This window comes from Rhinatrema bivittatum, chromosome 2 (assembly GCF_901001135.1).
Source record: "Rhinatrema bivittatum chromosome 2, aRhiBiv1.1, whole genome shotgun sequence".
NCBI classification, from domain to species: Eukaryota; Metazoa; Chordata; class Amphibia; order Gymnophiona; family Rhinatrematidae; genus Rhinatrema; species Rhinatrema bivittatum.
Window position 1 is genome coordinate 9,730,222 of NC_042616.1, and position 18,934 is coordinate 9,749,155.

At 43.6% G+C, this 18,934-nt stretch overlaps 1 protein-coding gene across 1 annotated transcript; it reads left to right on the forward strand.

Annotated features, from left to right (window-relative positions):
• The first annotated feature begins 6,545 nt into the window (after window positions 1-6,545).
• On the forward strand, window positions 6,546-18,723 carry LOC115083502 (zinc finger protein 271-like). The gene is given in 3 exon segments (XM_029587361.1): window positions 6,546-6,600; window positions 14,848-16,725; window positions 16,728-18,723. Coding segments are annotated over 3 exon segments (2,166 nt in total). The 5' UTR covers window positions 6,546-6,566; the 3' UTR covers window positions 16,982-18,723.
• The last annotated feature ends 211 nt before the right edge of the window (window positions 18,724-18,934 follow it).

The following is an 18,934-nucleotide window of genomic DNA, read 5'->3' on the forward strand; positions in this document are numbered from 1 at the left end:
CGATGGAAGCTAAAATTGGTGGGAAAGAGAACCTACTATTCTACTCAACTGTTTAATAATGCGGCCTTTCCCCCCTCTCTCTCACCACATTCCTTTTCAAAATGGAAACAAAGGGGAATTATCCAGCTTGAGGATATTTGGGAGGGTGAGGTTTTCCATTCTTTCATTTCTATGTGTCATTTGTATGATCTACCAGCCTCTTGAGTTTCTGGCGTACCAACAGATTTGTCACTACTGTGCAAATAAATGATTGAAAGAGAATCCGTGTCAGGGGAAAACCATGTTTGAAGGGTATTGTTTCTCTGTGTTCCCTCTTAAAGGTCTTATATCCAAGGTTTTGATTTTATATCTCTTTATTAAATTTTTTACAAATTACAAAGATAATTTAACACTTTGTAGTGAAATACAATAGCTGACATAACACATTGATGTTGCTCAATAAAATTACAGGCATAAATTACAAGAAATATTAACTCATCTTTGTGCTTGTCATTGCTAAAACATCAAAGAGGTAATACTTGCAAGAGGCTTTTGTGCAACATTAGATAGGGATTTCTAAAAATATTTTAACAATAACAATTGTATAAGATACAGCCATTATTCTTTATTAACCTCTTTATTATTTCCTTCCTTCAGAACTTGTTGTTTTGCTTTCAAAAACTCTTTTAACTGATTTATTTCAAAGAAAATATATGTTATTCCTCGAAGTTTTAACATACACTTACATGGGTATTTTATTTTCATTATAGCACCTAATGCCTCAGCTTCAGGTTTTAGCAGTAAAAAAGCCTTTCGACATACCTGTGTACACCTTGCTAGGTCGGGAAATAACCTGACCTTATTACCTAGAAAATTAATATCCATATTTTTAAAGTATGCTTTCATCACTAAATTCTTTTCCTGTTCAGATTGGAAAGTAATCAAAAGTGTAAAAAGGGCTCCAGGGGCGATCCGGGAAACTACAGACCGGTTAGCCTGACTTCAGTGCCAGGAAAAATAGTGGAAAGTGTTCTAAACATCAAAATCACAGAACATATAGAAAGACATGGTTTAATGGAACAAAGTCAGCATGGCTTTACCCAGGGCAAGTCTTGCCTCACAAATCTGCTTCACTTTTTTGAAGGAGTTAATAAACATGTGGATGAAGGTGAACCGGTAGATATAGTATACTTGGATTTTCAGAAGGCGTTTGACAAAGTTCCTCATGAGAGGCTTCTAGGAAAAGTAAAAAGTCATGGGATAGGTGGCGATGTCCTTTCGTGGATTGCAAACTGGCTAAAAGACAGGAAACAGAGAGTAGGATTAAATGGGCAATTTTCTCAGTGGAAGGGAGTGGACAGTGGAGTGCCTCAGGGATCTGTATTGGGACCCTTACTGTTCAATATATTTATAAATGATCTGGAAAGAAATACGACGAGTGAGATAATCAAATTTGCAGATGACACAAAATTGTGCAGAGTAGTTAAATCACAAGCAGATTGTGATAAATTGCAGGAAGACCTTGTGAGACTGGAAAATTGGGCATCCAAATGGCAGATGAAATTTAATGTGGAAAAGTGCAAGGTGATGCATATAGGGAAAAATAACCCATGCTATAATTACACGATGTTGGGTTCCATATTAGGTGCTACAACCCAAGAAAGAGATCTAGGTGTCATAGTGGATAACACATTGAAATCGTCGGTTCAGTGTGCTGCGGCAGTCAAAAAAGCAAACAGAATGTTGGGAATTATTAGAAAAGGAATGATGAATAAAACGGAAAATGTCATAATGCCTCTGTATCGCTCCATGGTGAGACCGCACCTTGAATACTGTGTACAATTCTGGTCGCCGCATCTCAAAAAAGATATAATTGCGATGGAGAAGGTACAGAGAAGGGCTACCAAAATGATAAGGGGAATGGAACAACTCCCCTATGAGGAAAGACTAAAGAGATTAGGACTTTTCAGCTTGGAGAAGAGACGACTGAGGGGGGATATGATAGAGGTGTTTAAAATCATGAGAGGTCTAGAACGGGTAGATGTGAATCGGTTATTTACTCTTTCAGATAGTAGAAGGACTAGGGGACACTCCATGAAGTTAGCATGGGGCACATTTAAAACTAATCGGAGAAAGTTCTTTTTTACTCAACGCACAATTAAACTCTGGAATTTGTTGCCAGAGAATGTGGTTCGTGCAGGTAGTATAGCTGTGTTTAAAAAAGGATTGGATAAGTTCTTGGAGGAGAAGTCCATTACCTGCTATTAGGTTCACTTAGAGAATAGCCACTGCCATTAGCAATGGTTACATGGAATAGACTTAGTTTTTGGGTACTTGCCAGGTTCTTATGGCCTGGATTGGCCACTGTTGGAAACAGGATGCTGGGCTTGATGGACCCTTGGTCTGACCCAGTATGGCATTTTCTTATGTTCTTATGTTCTTACCTGAGATTCTTCTAGAAATCTTGTTAAATTCTGAAAATCTATGGGATTTCCTTCTATATTATCATTAGAAGTAGTAGTTTGCTTATTAGATGATTGAACAATTTTCTTTATATCTGGTATATTATCTGATGGAATTTTTAAATTTTCCATCAAATATTTCTTAAAGGTAATAAGCAATGACTCTTCTTTAATTTTTGGGAAATTTAAAACCCGGATATTCAAGAATTTTATGGAATTTTCTAAGAACTCCATTTTTCTAGATGTTGCCAACTTGTCTCGGGAGATAACTGATGACAAATCTTTTAATCCCTTTACTTCCTCTCCTAGAGATTGTATCTGTACAAACTGGTCAGTAAGAATTTTCTGATGATTTTGTGATACAAAATCTAACTTCTGGGAAACATTCCTTAAAATTAAAGACTGTTCTTGAATGCTAACAGACAACTTTCTGATCATGTCCGTCAAGGACTCTATGGACACAGCTGATAGTTCTTTAATCCCTTCATCCTCTACTACCCCAGATTTGCCTTCTGGTGTAGAGGATCTAGGGATTAGAGGATCTGGGGTATCCAAGGTTTAGAAATTATTAAATGTCAGAGTTGCTGATTCTCCAGCACATCTCAAAGGCCTGGAATAGTGACTTACCTGATGAACATTCCACTGATGACTGGTCTTCAATTTTTGTCACTATAATTAAATTATCAATCTCAGCCTCGCTAATTGAAAATGGGTATAAGCAATTATACAAATAGTTTACTCATGGGACTTGTTGGAGGGGTTGCCACCATATGTGGTGGTCAGGGGGCTGTATCACACCTTTATGGCAAGGGATAGAACGACTGTGTTCTCTTATTCTACACACCCCAATTAAACTGACTACATTTTGAATTACTACATAGCGAACTTGGTCATTAGACCTCTGCCATACATCCCTTTACGACACAATTCTGTCTGGCTGCTCGAATGAAGATAGCTAAAGTCTGGAAACAACCACAACGCCCCTCTTTAAAAGCGGTCTTATTGAGGATGGACCATATTTGATGACGGCAATTAAACACCGGACATTAAAACTGTATCACCATACTTGGGATCCCTATCTGCAGTGACGTTCTACATTAGACTCTGAGGATTTTCTTACACTTTGAGGTTTCTGCTGAGGTATATCCAGTGGTAACTGCTTCATAATAGATGTGTACTGTGTGTGGGGAGGGGAGGGAAGGGAGGTTGAAGTATGTTTAAGAGATAACAAGGAGTGTGGATGGTTGTTAATATTTTTGTTTTGAAGTATTGTTTTGTACAACTCCAATAAAAATGTTTACGCAAAAACTGTCATTTATTCCATCCAGGAACTTTACCTCTCTAGCATGTCCCAATGTTAGATTTACCCAGTCAATATTGGGGTAATTGAAATCTCCTATTACTGCACTACCATTTTGGTTAGCTTCTCTAATTTCTCTTAGCATTTCACTATCCGTCTCACCATCTTGGCCAGGTGGACGGTAGTATACCCCTATCACTATACTCTTCCCCAACACACAAGGGATTTCTACCCATAAAGATTTGATTGTACATTTAGTCTCATGCAGGATATTTATCCTGTTGGACTCTATGCCATCCCAGACATAAAGAGCCACACCGCCACCCGGATGCTCCTCTGTCATAGCGATATAATTTGTACCCCGATATAGCACTGTACCATTGGTTATCCTCCTTCCACCGTGTCTCTGAGATGCTAATTAAGTCTGTCATCATTCACTGCTAGACACTCTAATTCTCCCATCTTACCACTTTTACTTCTGGCAGTAGCATACAAATATTTCACCTGAAGTAGTGGTTACAAGTGGATCATTTAAGAAAGGGGCTTTCCCTAAGATCCACGGACTGGCTAGTACTCACGACAGACGCGAGCCTCCAGGGTTGGAGAGCTCACTGTCAAGGGCTGACAGCGCAAGAGCGCTAGAGTACAGAAGAGTCTCTCTGGAGCATCAGTTGGCTGGAAGCTCATGTGGTCTGGTTGGCAGGCTTGCAATTCAGTGACCGATTGCAGAGTTGATTGATCCAGATAATGTCAGACAGTGCAACAGTGGCTTACATCAGTCGGTAGGGAGGAACCAAGAGCCAGCAAGTGTCGCAGGAAATAGCCCAACTTGAGATGATCTCAGCTTCACAGATTGCAGGAAAAGACAATGTGAGAGCCGATTTTCTCAGCAGAAGTTTGGATCCAGGAGAATGGGAATTGTCAAACAAGGCATTTCAGCTAGTAGTGGATTGCTGGGGCCTTACGTTTCTGGATCTGCTCGCAATGCAAAGGTTCCTCGCTTCTTCAGACGCAGGATAGATCAAAAGTCATATGACATTCTATTAAATATGACTCCTGCTGCCAGCAATGAGGATGGGAGGGTAAGTATCGCCAAACTGTAGGAAGCCTATGCAGCTGGGGGACTGCCTGCTTGCACTGGTACTGGCAGCAGTCTGTGTCTCTCTTCATCTGCTATTCAATGCCATGCTGTACTGCCATGCTCCCAAAAATAGCTTTGCATGCCACTAATGGCATCTGTGCCTTAGGTTGCCGACCACTGATGTAGTGGGACTAGAGAAGGACCAGAGAAAGGCAACAATAATGATTACAGTGATGGAAGAGCTCCCTCATGAAGAAAGGATAAACGGGTTAGGGGTCTCCTGCACGGAGAGGAGATGACTGAGAGGGGAAATGAGAAATTGTATAAAATCATGAGGGGAGTGGGACAGGTAACGAGGGGATCGTTATTTACCCTTTCAAATAGTACAAGCAGCAGGAGACTTGCCTTGAAAAGATTTCTTTACATTAAAACAAATGTAAAGAAATCTTTTTCAGTCCATGCAGAATTTAACTGTGGAATTTGTTGCCTGAAGATGTGATTAATACCAGTGGCACAGGTGGATTTGAAGAAGGTTGGATGGGTTTGAGGATCGGCTTCTGGGGGTGAGCAACAGGGAAGGGATCTCCCCATTAGGATCTTCCGGTGTTGCCAGATTTGTTGGGGAATTAGCTCTGGGTGGTAAGAACGCCGGAATCTGCAATCAGACTTGCAAATGAAACCAAATAATTTTTAGAGGCAGAAAGTCACCCTAGTAAACTAATATTTTATTATAACGAGTACAAATATACAAATTACAGCCCTAATCAGATGCTGGCATGTCATTATGCAGGAATTTATTTATTTATTTATTTATTTATTTAAAAGTCTTTTATACCGATGTTAGTCGAAACATCACCTCGGTTTACATACATTCAGTAGGGATCGTTAGAGATGGGATAGGTAACCAGAAAGCAAAGTTTGCTCCTTATTATTCTTGCAAGCAGTGCGTCAGGACTTGCTGGCCGTTGGCCAGGCTGCTTCTCGGGGATCAGATGGACGGGGAGGCCAGGGGGTCAGTCTGCACCCATGCTTGCTTTGTGATGATGGTGGCTCCTCCATAGTCTCACAGTCTTTTCTCCCTGGTTACAAGTGATGTATAGACAGGGGAGGCGTACGCTGGGCTATTTCTCTTAACTTTTCCTCTTGGCCTTGTTGGTTGGAGATGCTCTACCATTGTTGCGTCTTCACAATGGTCTGAGTCTCCGGTTGCTGTTGGTTCAGTGAATAAGGAAAGGTCTTTGTGAGTCCTTGGAGGTCTGCACATCTTACACATCTTACAATTCCTCTTTCACTGTTCTCAGCTCTTCAGCAGTTTTCCAGCTTCCTTTTCCATGTTTGTCAGTTCTGTACTTAGCATGAGTTGTAACAAAAGTCCATCTCCAGCCAATAGAGTTGGACCTGGAATCTTATCCCTTGTATTACTTGCAAAATAATAATTGTCCCAGAACTACACAAAGCACAACACCGGGTTTTCCAAGTGACATGGATCCGACACTGTCAGAGGCAGGAGGCTGAGCTCATTGGAAGATTGGTCTGACCCAGCATGGCCCCTCATAGTTTCTTCAGATAAATATGAGAATAAATCCAGCTGAGATCTGATGCACGCTGAGCCCCTCCTCGTGTCTCTGAGTGTTTCTGCTTTGTGTTTCAGGTGCCGGTGACGTTTGAGGACATCGCTGTCTCTTTCTCCCAGGAGGAGTGGGAGTATTTAGTTGAAGGGCAGAAGGAGCTGTACAGGGAGGTGATGAAGGAGAATTATGAGACCCTGCTCTCCCTGGGTAAGGATTGCGTTATCTGAATCTTTATCAGACACAGGGCCTGTTTTACTGAAGCTCATTTGTGATTTTTATTTCCTGGCTTTCCTTCACTCCAGAAATTTCAGAACATAATCAGGAGCTGCCCAGCGCTCCCTCTGCTTTAGGATGGGAGCAGATGGGACCCTGAGACCTCCCTGTGTGTATTCCAGGCTCCCTCCCCTTTATATCAGAGACAGCGCCTCCTCCAGTTCTCTAAGCAGGGCTACAAACATGGGCTCATATGGTTTCTCTTCTCCCTCTTAAACGTTCCTGCTTTTTATTGAATTTCCTCTGGGGAACAGCAGCAAAGGCCTGAATGAAATAAAAGTGCAGAACGGCCCGTGCTCTTCCCCAGTCTCATTCCCTAATTATTCAATCAGAGAAGCGGATGAGCTTGGAAGGGCCTGACCTACACTCGGTGAGCCCAAGCTTCCCCAGACCCTGTACTCAGCTGCCATTTCTCAGTCTTTAACTGTAGCAATGATTCCACTAATGTCCCCATCACAGATGTCAGAATAACTGAGCTGTGTGGAAAGAAAGCCCACAGCAGATCATACAAGAGACTAAATGCTCAGTAGAATCTTTATGGGTAGAAATCCCATGTGGGTTGGGTAAGAGTATAGTGATAGGAGTATACTACCATCCACCTGGACAAAATGGTCAGACAGATGATGAAATGCTAAGAGAAATCAGGGAAGCTAAGCAATTTGGCAGTGCAATAATAATGGGAGATTTCTATTACCTGGAAAAAGACGTTGTAACAAGACTTTGACTAAATAGGTATTAAAGTTTAAACTCTATTATTCACATTTACATGTCACATTTGTAGCTTCGGGACCTTCATAACATCCACGGTGCTGCAAGTTAGTACTTGTGTTTTGCACTTTTGTGGATCATGTTTAATCATAGGTCTATTGGTCCATTAGATAAGCACAGAGTTATATGCATTCTAAGGCTTTAGTTATATGCATTGTGAAACTCAGATGTATTTTTTTCTTTTAAATAAAATTGAAGGGATTACTTCCCTATTTGTGCACAGCTCAGCCGGAATCAGGAATCCGACGCGCGCGTTTCGCGGTTCGCTGCTTCAGGGATGTTTCTCGCTGACTTGCATGGCTCGGCGCACTTCGCCGTAGTGCTGCTACGGGTCCAAACTCCACTTTAGAAATTCATGGAGGTCCCGATAGTTATTTCTAAAAGATGAGACTCTTAAAAATTGTAAAGAACTTCATCGGCAAACTTTTACATAAACTCAGTCCCAAAATATTTATAAATGAACACATCACACTCAGTGGGAATACCGCCGGCACTTACCGGACCTGTCTTCACAGACAATTTCGGCATGTCAGCGACTGTGAGGCTAGAGAAACCTCTGTTTTGTAGATAGAATTCCTGATCTCACCTGATGCAATGATTTTGTGATTTTACCTGGAAATCACAAGAAGTGGTGCCACTCGATCTCCTTATTGAGGCCACCTGGGGTTACTGATTGCAGTAAAAAGATCCACTTTTGTTCACGTTGCTGCAACTGTAGAACTCTGTCGCCGCCCCTCCACTGTGGTTTTACTATCTCCAAGACTGTCCACTTAATATCCGTGAAATCATGATTATATTCCTTGAAGTGGGCAAGCAAGGGTTCCTCAAGTCTGTCGTATTCAAGCAACACTTATGCTCAGTTAGCCGGGTTTTGATTTGGCGTTTAGTCATACCCACATACGTAAGTGGGCATGGACAGAAAGTGGCATAGATCCCTAAGGTGGAATGACACGTGAATTTAAATGTTTGAAATTTACAATGAATTATCACCACCAACAAATTTCATATTTAGACATTTTGATCTCCAAGAACGGTCAAGCCATTAACACCAGCATTTTTCGGAAACCTAATGACCGCAACATTTTGCTATGGTTTGATAGTTTTCATCCTGTCGCTTTCAAAACCAATTTGCCTGTGGGCCAATTCTTACGCTCTAACGCTCTGAGAGCGTGCATATAGTCCCTAACTGCTATGGAGACAGAAAATACTGAAGAGCTGCACTTCCTGCAGGGGTATATGTACTAGGGGCTGACGTCAGATTGAAATCTGATCCGTCTCCAACTGCTAACAGGAGTACACTATACCCATTGGTCCTGAGTCCATCTGTCTACACTAAGGAAAATGAAATTATCAGGTAAGCAATTTCTCCATCCTACGTCCTCCTTCATCATAGGCCACCAATAGTAACGATGGAGCATGGCGAGTGTACGGCTCTGCCCAGGATGGCCAGCCAAGCGGGAGTTGTGCGCCCATTTTAATAGTTTCTTTCTCAGATTCTGAGCCACTACAGTCTTCCCAAGAGGAACTCCATATGTAGCCGCTAGGGCCACCTTCTCGGGGTTGATGATGTGACGAGGTTGTCGGGCACGTCTTCCGGAGAAAATGAATGTGAAAGGGCATCTGCTCAGACATTTTTGTTTCCTGGACAGTACTTAATTTATTTATTTATTTATCATTTTTTTATATACCGAAATTCATGAAGCAATGTTACATATCATTTCGGTGTACATTATAACGTTAAAAAACACGCATGAAAGAATGCGATTACATCGAACAGGTAGATGAAACTTGGATCAAGAAACTTGGGAAAAATAAAATAAGAAAACAATGAATACTAAACAGAAATGAAAATTAATACTGAAACCTGGCTAAGTGTCTTGGCGTCACAGAACTTGGTGTACATGTTTGGATAGATTGAAGGGAGATTATTGGTATGGATGATGAGTAAGTAAGTTAATCAAATAAGTAAGATTTGATTAACTTAAGTAAGAAATCAAATCTGTTGAAGAACAGTGACCATCTGGCCTGTCGATGGTTAAGCCGCTGGGCATGGCAAAGATACTCCAAGTTCTTGTGATCAGTGTATACTAGAGTTTGATGTTGAGTGCCTTCCAGCCAGGGCGCCACTCTTTGAAAGCCAGTTTAATAGCGAGTAGTTCTTTGTCTCCAATTCCATCATTTTTTTCAGCAGGAGAAAAATATCTCTAGAAGAATGAACAAGGATGGAGAACATTGGAGTCGCTGTACTGACTTAAGACTGCTCCCACGCCGACATCAGAGGTGTCAGCCTCGACGATGAATGGGTGAAGCGGGTCTGGATGGCAAAGACAGGGTTTCTTTTGGAAGGCTTATTTGAAATGCCGCCACAGCCTCGGAAGACCATTTGGAAGGGTTAGCTCCTTTCTTGGTCATGGCCGTGAGTGGAACCATCAAGGTGGGATAATTTTTAATAAATGAATGGTACTGGTTTGTGAAGCCCAGGAAGCAGCATAGCACCTTCAAGCCTGTGGGTTGAGGCCAATCTTGAATGCTTTTCATCTTTTGGGGATCCATCTGAAAACCCTCCTTGGAAACGATATAACTCAGGAAAGGTACGGATTCCTGGTGGAATGCACACTTTTCAAGTTTCGCATACAGATGGTTCTCTCGTAACTTCCTCAGTACCGTTTTTACATCTTCTTGGTGCATCTGTAGATCTTGAGAGAAGATCAGGATGTCATCAAGGTACACCACTATGCATTGATACAGGAGGTCACGCATGATATCATTCATCATATTTTGAAACACCGCTGGTGCATTGCACAAGCCGAAGGGCATGACAAGATACTCAAAGTGTCCATCATGGGTGTTAAAGGCGGTTTTCCACTCGTTCCCATGACGCATGCGAAACAGGTTGTAGGCCCCCTTGAGATCTAATTTGGAGAAGATCTTGGCCCCCTGAAGTCTGTCGAACAATTCCGATATCGGTGGTAGAGGATAACGATCCTTGATGGTAATTTCGTTGAGACCTCTGTAATCAATACAACTGCGAAGGGAGCTATCTTTTTTTCCAATGAAGAAAAATCCCGAGCCAGCCAGGGATTTAGAGGGTCTAATGAACCCCTTTTGTAGGTTTTCTTGTATACAGGCTGACATAGACTTAGTCTCTGCTGCTGAGAGGGGTATACCCTTCCCTTGGGAGGCTCTGAGTTGGGCTTCAGATTGATTGCACAATCAAAAACTCTGTGAGGTGGTAACACGTCTGCCGCTTGTTTCGAGAACACATCCTGGAATGATGCATATTGAGGTGGTAGGCCAGGCAATGATGGTATAGTGGGCATACAGAGCACAGGAGAAACCTTTAAAAGACATCTGTCATGACAGCCCGCTTCCCATTGTGACAGTTCCAGTGTTGCCCAGTTAAACTGAGGCATGTGGTCCTGAAGCCAGGGTAGTCCGAGCACCACTGGGGAGGATGGCCTTCTCAAGTACAAGGAAAGAGATGGTCTCTGAGTGTAGAGCCCCGGTGCACAAGCATATGGGCTGTGTGGTAAGCGAGACCCCTCCTGGAAGTGGTTCTCCGAGTATAGAAGATAGCAGCAATGGCGTGGTCATGGGCGTAGTAGGAATTCGCAGATGTTCCACCAACGTTTTAAAATAAAATTCCTTCCAGCCCCTGAGTCCACGAGGGCAAGTGTCTGAATTTCAAGGCTTCCGCAAATGAGAGAGATAGGAAGTGAGAATGGAGGAGTGGGTATAGTTTAGACCTAGGAATAGACCTCCCGCAGATTCTAGGTCTGCATGTTTCCCGGACAGATTGGACAAGTCTGGACAGCATGGCCTGAGTGCCCGCAGTACATACATAAACCCATGCATTTGAGATAACATCTTTCCTTCGAGGTTAAATGGCTGTGGCCTAGTTGCATAGGCTCATCCTCTTCATTGGGTGAGGACTCGGGGATAGGTGCTATGTGCAAGGGCTTAGGACGGTTACCTCCCGAGACGTGCTTCTTAGGACTCTTAGCCTCCTGAGTCCGATCTCGAATGTGGCAGTCAATTCTTCTGGCTAATTCTATGGGAGACTCTAGGGTGTCAGGCAAATCACGAGCCACCAATTTGTCCTTCAATCGAGGGTTGAGACCCTCCAAGAAAATAGCACGCAAACATCCCAAGTCCCCATGGAGTTCGGATGCTAAAGTTTTAAGTTCAATCACATAGTCCGGTAAAGGCTTGTTCCCTTGCTGGAGGTGCAGCAGGATGGACCCTGCAATGGTCAGACGAGCTGGGTTATCAAATACTGACTTGAAGAGGGCTAGGAAGCCGGTCAAGTCATTCAAAATAGGGTCACCGGTTCCCAGAGCAGTGAAGCCCAGGCCAGGGCTCTTCCATCGAGTAACGATAGGATGTAAGTGGTCTTGGCTATAGCTGTGGGGAAGTAGTTAGTTTGCAAGACAAAATGCATACTACATTGGTTAATGAAACCACACCCATCCATACATCCCCAGAAAAGCTTGTAGGAGCAGATAAGGGTATCGTAGTCTTGACAGTAACCACTGGAGGTGAAGAGTCTTTATCTGGAACCGTCAGGGTATTCAGTTGGGCATTCAACTGGTTGAAGGTGATGGCCAGGGTTTCTAGAGACTTCTGTTGCTCGGTGATCCGTTGGGCTGGGCCAGGGATGGCCTGTAGGGCTGAGAGCTGAGCTGGGTCCATGGAGTTAGCAATCTGTTGTGTTTGTGGCATGGTTGTGGGCCCCTGGTTGCTGTGGCGATGACTCCTCCCACAGGGAGGGGCCCCATGGGGAACCACAGCAATAGGCTGACTCTTCAGTAAGCAACACAAGGACGAAGGAAACTTTATTGTACAGCAATGAGCGATATCCAAGAAGCGGACAGCTCTCCTCAGCCACAGAGTAGTCTCTGATGGAGATATTCAGTCTTGGCACTGGTGATATAAGTGCAGCGTAAATCTAACCCGATGCTGGGAGGTGAAGGGTCCGGTAGTGGTCCGCAGAGCGGGGTAGGCAGAGAATCCAGTCCCAGAGGTTGTAGACAGCAGTAACAGATCTGGTAGTGGTACGCAGGATGGAGTACGCCGAGAATCTGGTCGGTGGTGAGACAAGATAGAGAGACTGAAGAATGAGGTACTCACAAGGCTGGTAATGCTTCCGAGTAATGAAGGTAGCGAGGCAGGCCGAACGCCGGTGCCGAGGTCCTTAAAGAGCAGGTAGCCCGGAAGTAGTCAGGGACAGAAAAGGCCCTCGAGGAACGGGTACCCAGTGCGTCCTGGAATCAGCGTCAAACTGGAGGGTCGTAGGAGAAGGTACTCTGAGCGAGGGTCTCAGAAGCGGTCGAAATTAGCTGGACCGGAATCCTTGCTAAATTGTAGCAGTGTTGGAGATCGGAGGCTAAGTACCCGGAGGTAGTGATGTCATGTGGTGGGGACGCCTCCGAGCTTCCCGCCATGAGGATTTCATAAGGAAGGGCGACGCGTGCGAACGTGCCCTAAGAGGCCTCCGAGAACATGGCGAATGCAATCTCCCTTGCCGGTCCGGGGACGCCGGAGAGGTCGTCAAAGTGAAGCGGAGGCAGCCATCTTTCCCAGAGGAGAGAGAGAAAAAAGAGGTAAGAGAGAGAGGGTACAGCCGCCTGCAACCGGGCGCAACACTTTGTCTGAGCTCAGTGTTTCCTGTTGGCCGAGTACTGCCATGGTTATCTGTTATTAATCAAGTTTCTGTTAGTCTGTCCACGCCTGGCTTTTGCAGAGAATACTGGCGGGCTGATGTCAGTGCAGGGTATATATATACCGTGACGTCGGCTTTGCTCTGTCTCCATCTCCTGGTAGAGGTGCATAACCCACTGGTTCTGAATTCCTCTGACTGTCCTAAAGAAAAGGAAATGATCAGGTAAGTAGTAATTTCTCAATCCAGTGCATTGATGGACCCGAGGCAGCATGGATTCACCAGGGGAAGGTCCTCTCAGACAAATCGGATGTATTTCTTTGAATGGATGACTAGAGAATTAGATCAAGGAAGAGTACGCCCTGTAAATGACTTGGAGTTTGGAGATGTAGCAGTCCTGGAAGTTGTGGATGAGAAATGCTGAGGGAGTGTGGAGGTGCAGCAGTTGCAGAAAGCATAGAGAGGGGAGGCTGCAGAACAAGGGGTTATGGGATGAGGGGGACTTAGGAGATAATTCTTTACAGGGAGGGTAGTGAATGCACGGGACGGCCTCCCTGTGGAGACAAAACTGGTATCTGAAGTAAAGAAAGCCTGGGGTAAATACAGGGGATGGCAGGGTCTAAATGTGGTGGTGCTGGGGCTGTTGAGTTGCAGCATTGGAGGAAGGGGGCGGTGCTGGGTGTAGAGAGGCAGCAGTAGAAGAAGGCATGGAAGAGAGGTGGTGATAGTGGGGAAGGGCAGCAGCAGTGCTGGGGGCATAGAAGGGGGGAGTGGTGGAAGGTAGGCAGGAGGCTCTGGTAGAGGGATTGGTCCTTTATTCACTGCTTAACATCAGCCGAGGGGTGACTTTGAGTCTGGCAAGTGCTGTTGTAAGACATGAACCGTCTGCATGCACCATTTCAGGTAGAGGACCCCCGGCACCGACCTGGACGGCTTGGCCCATTGGAGCAGACCTTGGGGGTGAGGGAGCAGCTTTGGTCCGTCCTGCAGCTGGTGCTGGTCTGGATCTAGGCATCAGGTCTGAAGAAACGGACGCTCATATTCATGCCCATTGCATTTATTTACGCAGCCTCTCATTTAAATACTGCATTAGGCTCCCAGAGGCAGTGACTACTTACCTTTTACTGCCTCGGTCTATACATGGGAGCCTCCCATTTTAAGTGATTCTGGGGATTAATTAGACGATTGATTTTTTACCATCAAGTTGCTGTTGGTCTCCTCTTTTAAGACTTTACTCAGATGGGCCTGGGTTAGTGGCAAGTTCTGCAGCGCTGATGGACCTGGGTTTGATTCTCTTCTCAGCACCGCTGCTCCCCAGCTTCACTGCAGAGGTAGCGTTCAGAGATCCTGGGAAAAGGAGCCCCAGTCATCCTGAAATGGTGACCTGTAGTGCTTAGAGAAAGGGTCCGGATCAGCTGGAGGTGGCCATGGGGTGTAGTCCGTAGCCAAGGACGATCAATGCACTGCCTGGACTGAGTTGGGAACCAGCAGAGCCGGCAATGAAGGCTCGTGGCCACTTTTATCCCAATGGTGGCCGGTTCTGATTAAGCAGAAAGTCTAAATGAGGAGAGGGAAACTGCCGAGCCACAATATAACACTTCACACATAACTTGACAGAATCTTTTCATCAATCCACCTGCAATTCTCTAAACATCAGAGATCCCCATGTGCTTAATGTGTGACCCCTGATCCCTGCTTACGGGACAGTTTCCTTACTCATTAATACACAATTAATGCTTTCTCTTTATATCCAGCAGCTGGAGAAGTCAAACAGGAAGGGGAAAAGAAGGAGAATCGAGAAGAACGTCCTAAAAAAGTGGAACATATCCCAAAAGAATCAGGAACTGGCTGTGAGAATGTTTCCCAGGGGACTAAGAAGAGAAAAATTAGAAAACAAAATCAGGAATCAGAGGAGAAGCCGAGCAACGCTGCAGGAGCCTCGCCGGATGCAGTCCCTGAGTGTGAGGGAAGGGACAGGGAGCTCACAGACATCCCTGAGCACCAGAGCCACCCGAGAGCAGAGAGACCCTTCCAAAGTAATAGTGATCACATCACTTCTGACCACCACCAGAGAAAAGGGAAAGAGAAGAAACACTTAGTGTTTGTAACCTGCGGGAAAAAGTCAGGAAGAAAACCACTTCTTACTGGAGAGAGACCATTTAAATGTACTGAGTGTAGTAAAACATTCACAGGGAAGACAAACCTCATAAAACACCAGGAAATCCACACAGCAGAGAGACCATTTAAATGTACTGAGTGTAGCAAAGCCTTCATATGGAAGTCAGGTTTCATAAGACACAAGAAAATCCATACAGGAGAGAGGCCATTTAAATGTACTGAGTGTAGCGAAGCCTTCATGTGGCAGTCAGATCTCATAAGACACAAGAAAATCCACACAGGAGAGAGGCCATTTAAATGTACTAGGTGTAGTAAAAGTTTTAATCGGATGTCAGCGCTCATAACCCACCAGAACATCCACACTGGAGAGAGAGTATTTCAATGCACTGAATGTAGTAAAGCCTTCAGATGGAAGTCAGGTTTCATAAGACACCAGAAAATCCACACTGGGGAGAGACCTTTTAAATGTACTGAGTGTAGTAAAGCCTTCATGTGGAAGTCATGTTTCATAAAACATCAGAAAATCCACACTGGGGAGAGACCTTTTAAATGCACTGAATGCAGTAAAAGCTTTAAGGAGATGTCAACGCTCAGAAGCCACCAGAAAATCCACAGTGGAGAGAGAGTATTTCAATGCACTGAGTGTAGTAAAGCTTTCATGTGGAAGTCATGTTTCATAAAACATCAGAAAATCCACACTGGGGAGAGACCTTTCAAATGCACTGAATGCAGTAAAAGCTTTAATCGGATGTCAACGCTCATAACCCACCAGAAAATCCACACTGGGGAGAGAGTATTTCAATGCCCTGAGTGTAGTAAAAGGTTTAAACAGAAGTCATCTCTCATAAGACACCAGAAAATCCACACACCGGAGAGACCATTTAAATGCACTGAGTGTAGCAAAGCCTTCAATTGGACTTCAAACCTTGTAAAACACCAGAGAATCCACACTGGGAAGAGACCATTTAAATGCACTGAGTGTAGTAAAACATTCAATTGGAAGTCAAACCTTATAAAACACCAGAAAATCCACACAGGAGAGAGACCATTTAAATGCACTGAGTGTAGGAAAACCTTCAATTGGAAGTCAAACCTTATAAAACACCAGAAAATCCACACAGGAGAGAGGCCATTTATATGCACTGAATGCAGTAAAAGCTTTAATCGGATGTCAATGCTCATAAACCACCAGAAAATCCACACTGGGGAGAGAGTATTTCAATGCACTGAGTGTAGTAAAGCCTTCATGTGGAACTCACATCTCATAAGACACCAGAAAATCCACACACCGGAGAGACCATTTAAATGCACTGAGTGTAGTAAAACCTTCAATTGGAAGTCAAACCTTATAAAACACCAGAAAATCCACACTGGGGAGAGACCATTTAAATGTACTGAGTGTAGCAAAGCCTTCATGTGGCAGTCAGATCTCATAAACCACCAGAAAATCCACACACCGGAGAGACCATTTGAATGCACTGAGTGTAGGAAAACCTTCAATTGGAAGTCAAACTTATAAAACACCAAAGAATCCACACTGGGGACAGACCATTTAAATGTACTGAATGTAGCAAAGCTTTCATGTGGCAGTCAGATCTCATAAGACACCAGAAAAGCCACACACCGGAGAGACCATTTAAATGCACTGAGTGTAGTAAAAGCTTCAATTGGAAGTCAAACCTTATAAAACACCAGAAAATCCACACTATGGATAGACATTTAAATGTACTGAGTGTAGTGAAACCTTCAATTGTAAGTCAAACCTTATAAAACACCAGAAAATCCACACAGGAGAGAGACCATTTAAATGCACTAAGTGTAGTGAAACCTTCATGTGGAAGACAAGCCTCATACTCCATCAGAAAATCCACACAGGAGAGGGACCATTTTCATGCAGTGAGTGTAGTGGAAGGTTTGATCTGAAGGCATCCCTCATAAACCATCAGAAAATCCACACAGGAGAGAGGCCATTTATATGCACTGAGTGTAGGAAAACCTTCATATGGGAGAGACACCTCATAAACCATCAGAAAATCCACACAGGAGAGAGGCCATTTAAATGCACTGAGTGTAGTAAAAGCTTTAATCGGATGTCAACGCTCATAAGCCACCAGAAAATCCACATTGGGTAGAGCCCTTTTAAATGCAGTGAGTGTAGTAAAACCTTCAATGGAAGACAAGCCTCATAGCCCATCAGAAAATCCACACTGAAGAGAGATCTTTTTCATGTACTCAATGCAGTTAAAGTTTCAAACAGAAGGCTAGCCTTACAAATTACCAGAAAATCCACACTAGGGCGTCATACCGACTCTGGTAGACATACAGACCAAGATTCGCACATAACAGTAACTGGCGTATTTGACCGCAGTTAGACACAACACCTTAGGCTCATATTACCGGATATGGGTTTACTTTACCGCCTCATCAACTTAAAAGCTTATTAATTAGGGAAGGGGTGGGAGAACCCTATACACATATTTTTCATACATACCATTAGGGATTAACTGGTCATTCGGCACATTGTGTCAGGGGACACATGATAGGCTGAATGGTGATTACTTGAAGAGATGGACAGTTATACTCAACATGACACGTAACATAAGACTACTCAAGGTATTTAGCTGCTGAAAATGTAATATCTAGCACGGCGCTATTGTGATTGCCATGAAAGCTAAATGTTCTACTGTCAGATGTGGTGCTACACTTACACTTACATTTATATTTCATGTTTCAGAAAGCAGGAAGGTGGGGGGGAGGGATGGGAAGAGGTAGGGAAAGGGTGAAATCAAAGTATAGCACATGTTAATATATAATAGAGCGATATCAATCACAAAAAATAGCCCAACCACAGAATATAGTGTATTCCAGAAACCTTTTAGTACTAACACAAAAATGCAATTGGGTTCACTGGTTTGCTTTCGTATCATTAAAAATAGCCACATCTTCACTCGAAATTGCTAGACTTTATAATATAATTTGTAGGACCCAAACGCAAGGAGTTTGTCTGTCAATCAAACCCACAGTTGGTCACAGGTCACTTTATTTCATGGGTTTGAAGGTTCCTATGTGAGAGAGAAATATTATTAACATTGAAGGTCGTTAAGGCTTGGCAATATTTATTGCAAGTGACTTCTATAGAAAATGCTTTCGGAAATTCAAAACAGGGGTTAAAACCTGGCTCTTTAAAATGGCCTACCCTGACTCGGATCCTATGTAGTCCCCCTGCTCCCTCTACTCCTTCAGAGAAAGAGCCCTGTCATTCCTGTACTTATAGCCTTCTCCTTTATTCCTTTAATTGTACTGTGATTTATTTCCTATATCTGTGCACCTCCTTATATACCCCTTCCCCTGTCCTTAAACCCTACCTTCCCATTAGCAACCCCTGCTAAACTATATATAGTTGCCTTTCTGAACGTATAATTTGTAATGTCATCTATAGTGTCTCCTGTATGTACTAGTTAAAGATAATGTATATTATTGTATATAATACTTTGAGGAGTGTATAATTTATATAAGGTTATTCAGAGTGTATAAGGTTATCCACAGTCCCTTATTGAGTGTATAATTTGCAATGCTACTTATTATGTTCTTTGATTGTTTTTCCATCAGGTACTGTTCCTATTCTCCTCTTCCTCTTTTTCCCCCTCTTCTCTTGCCCCTTCTCTCTTCCTATCTGCTCCCTCTCCCCCCGCCCTGGTTTTTTGTATTTTCCTCCTTCCGTTA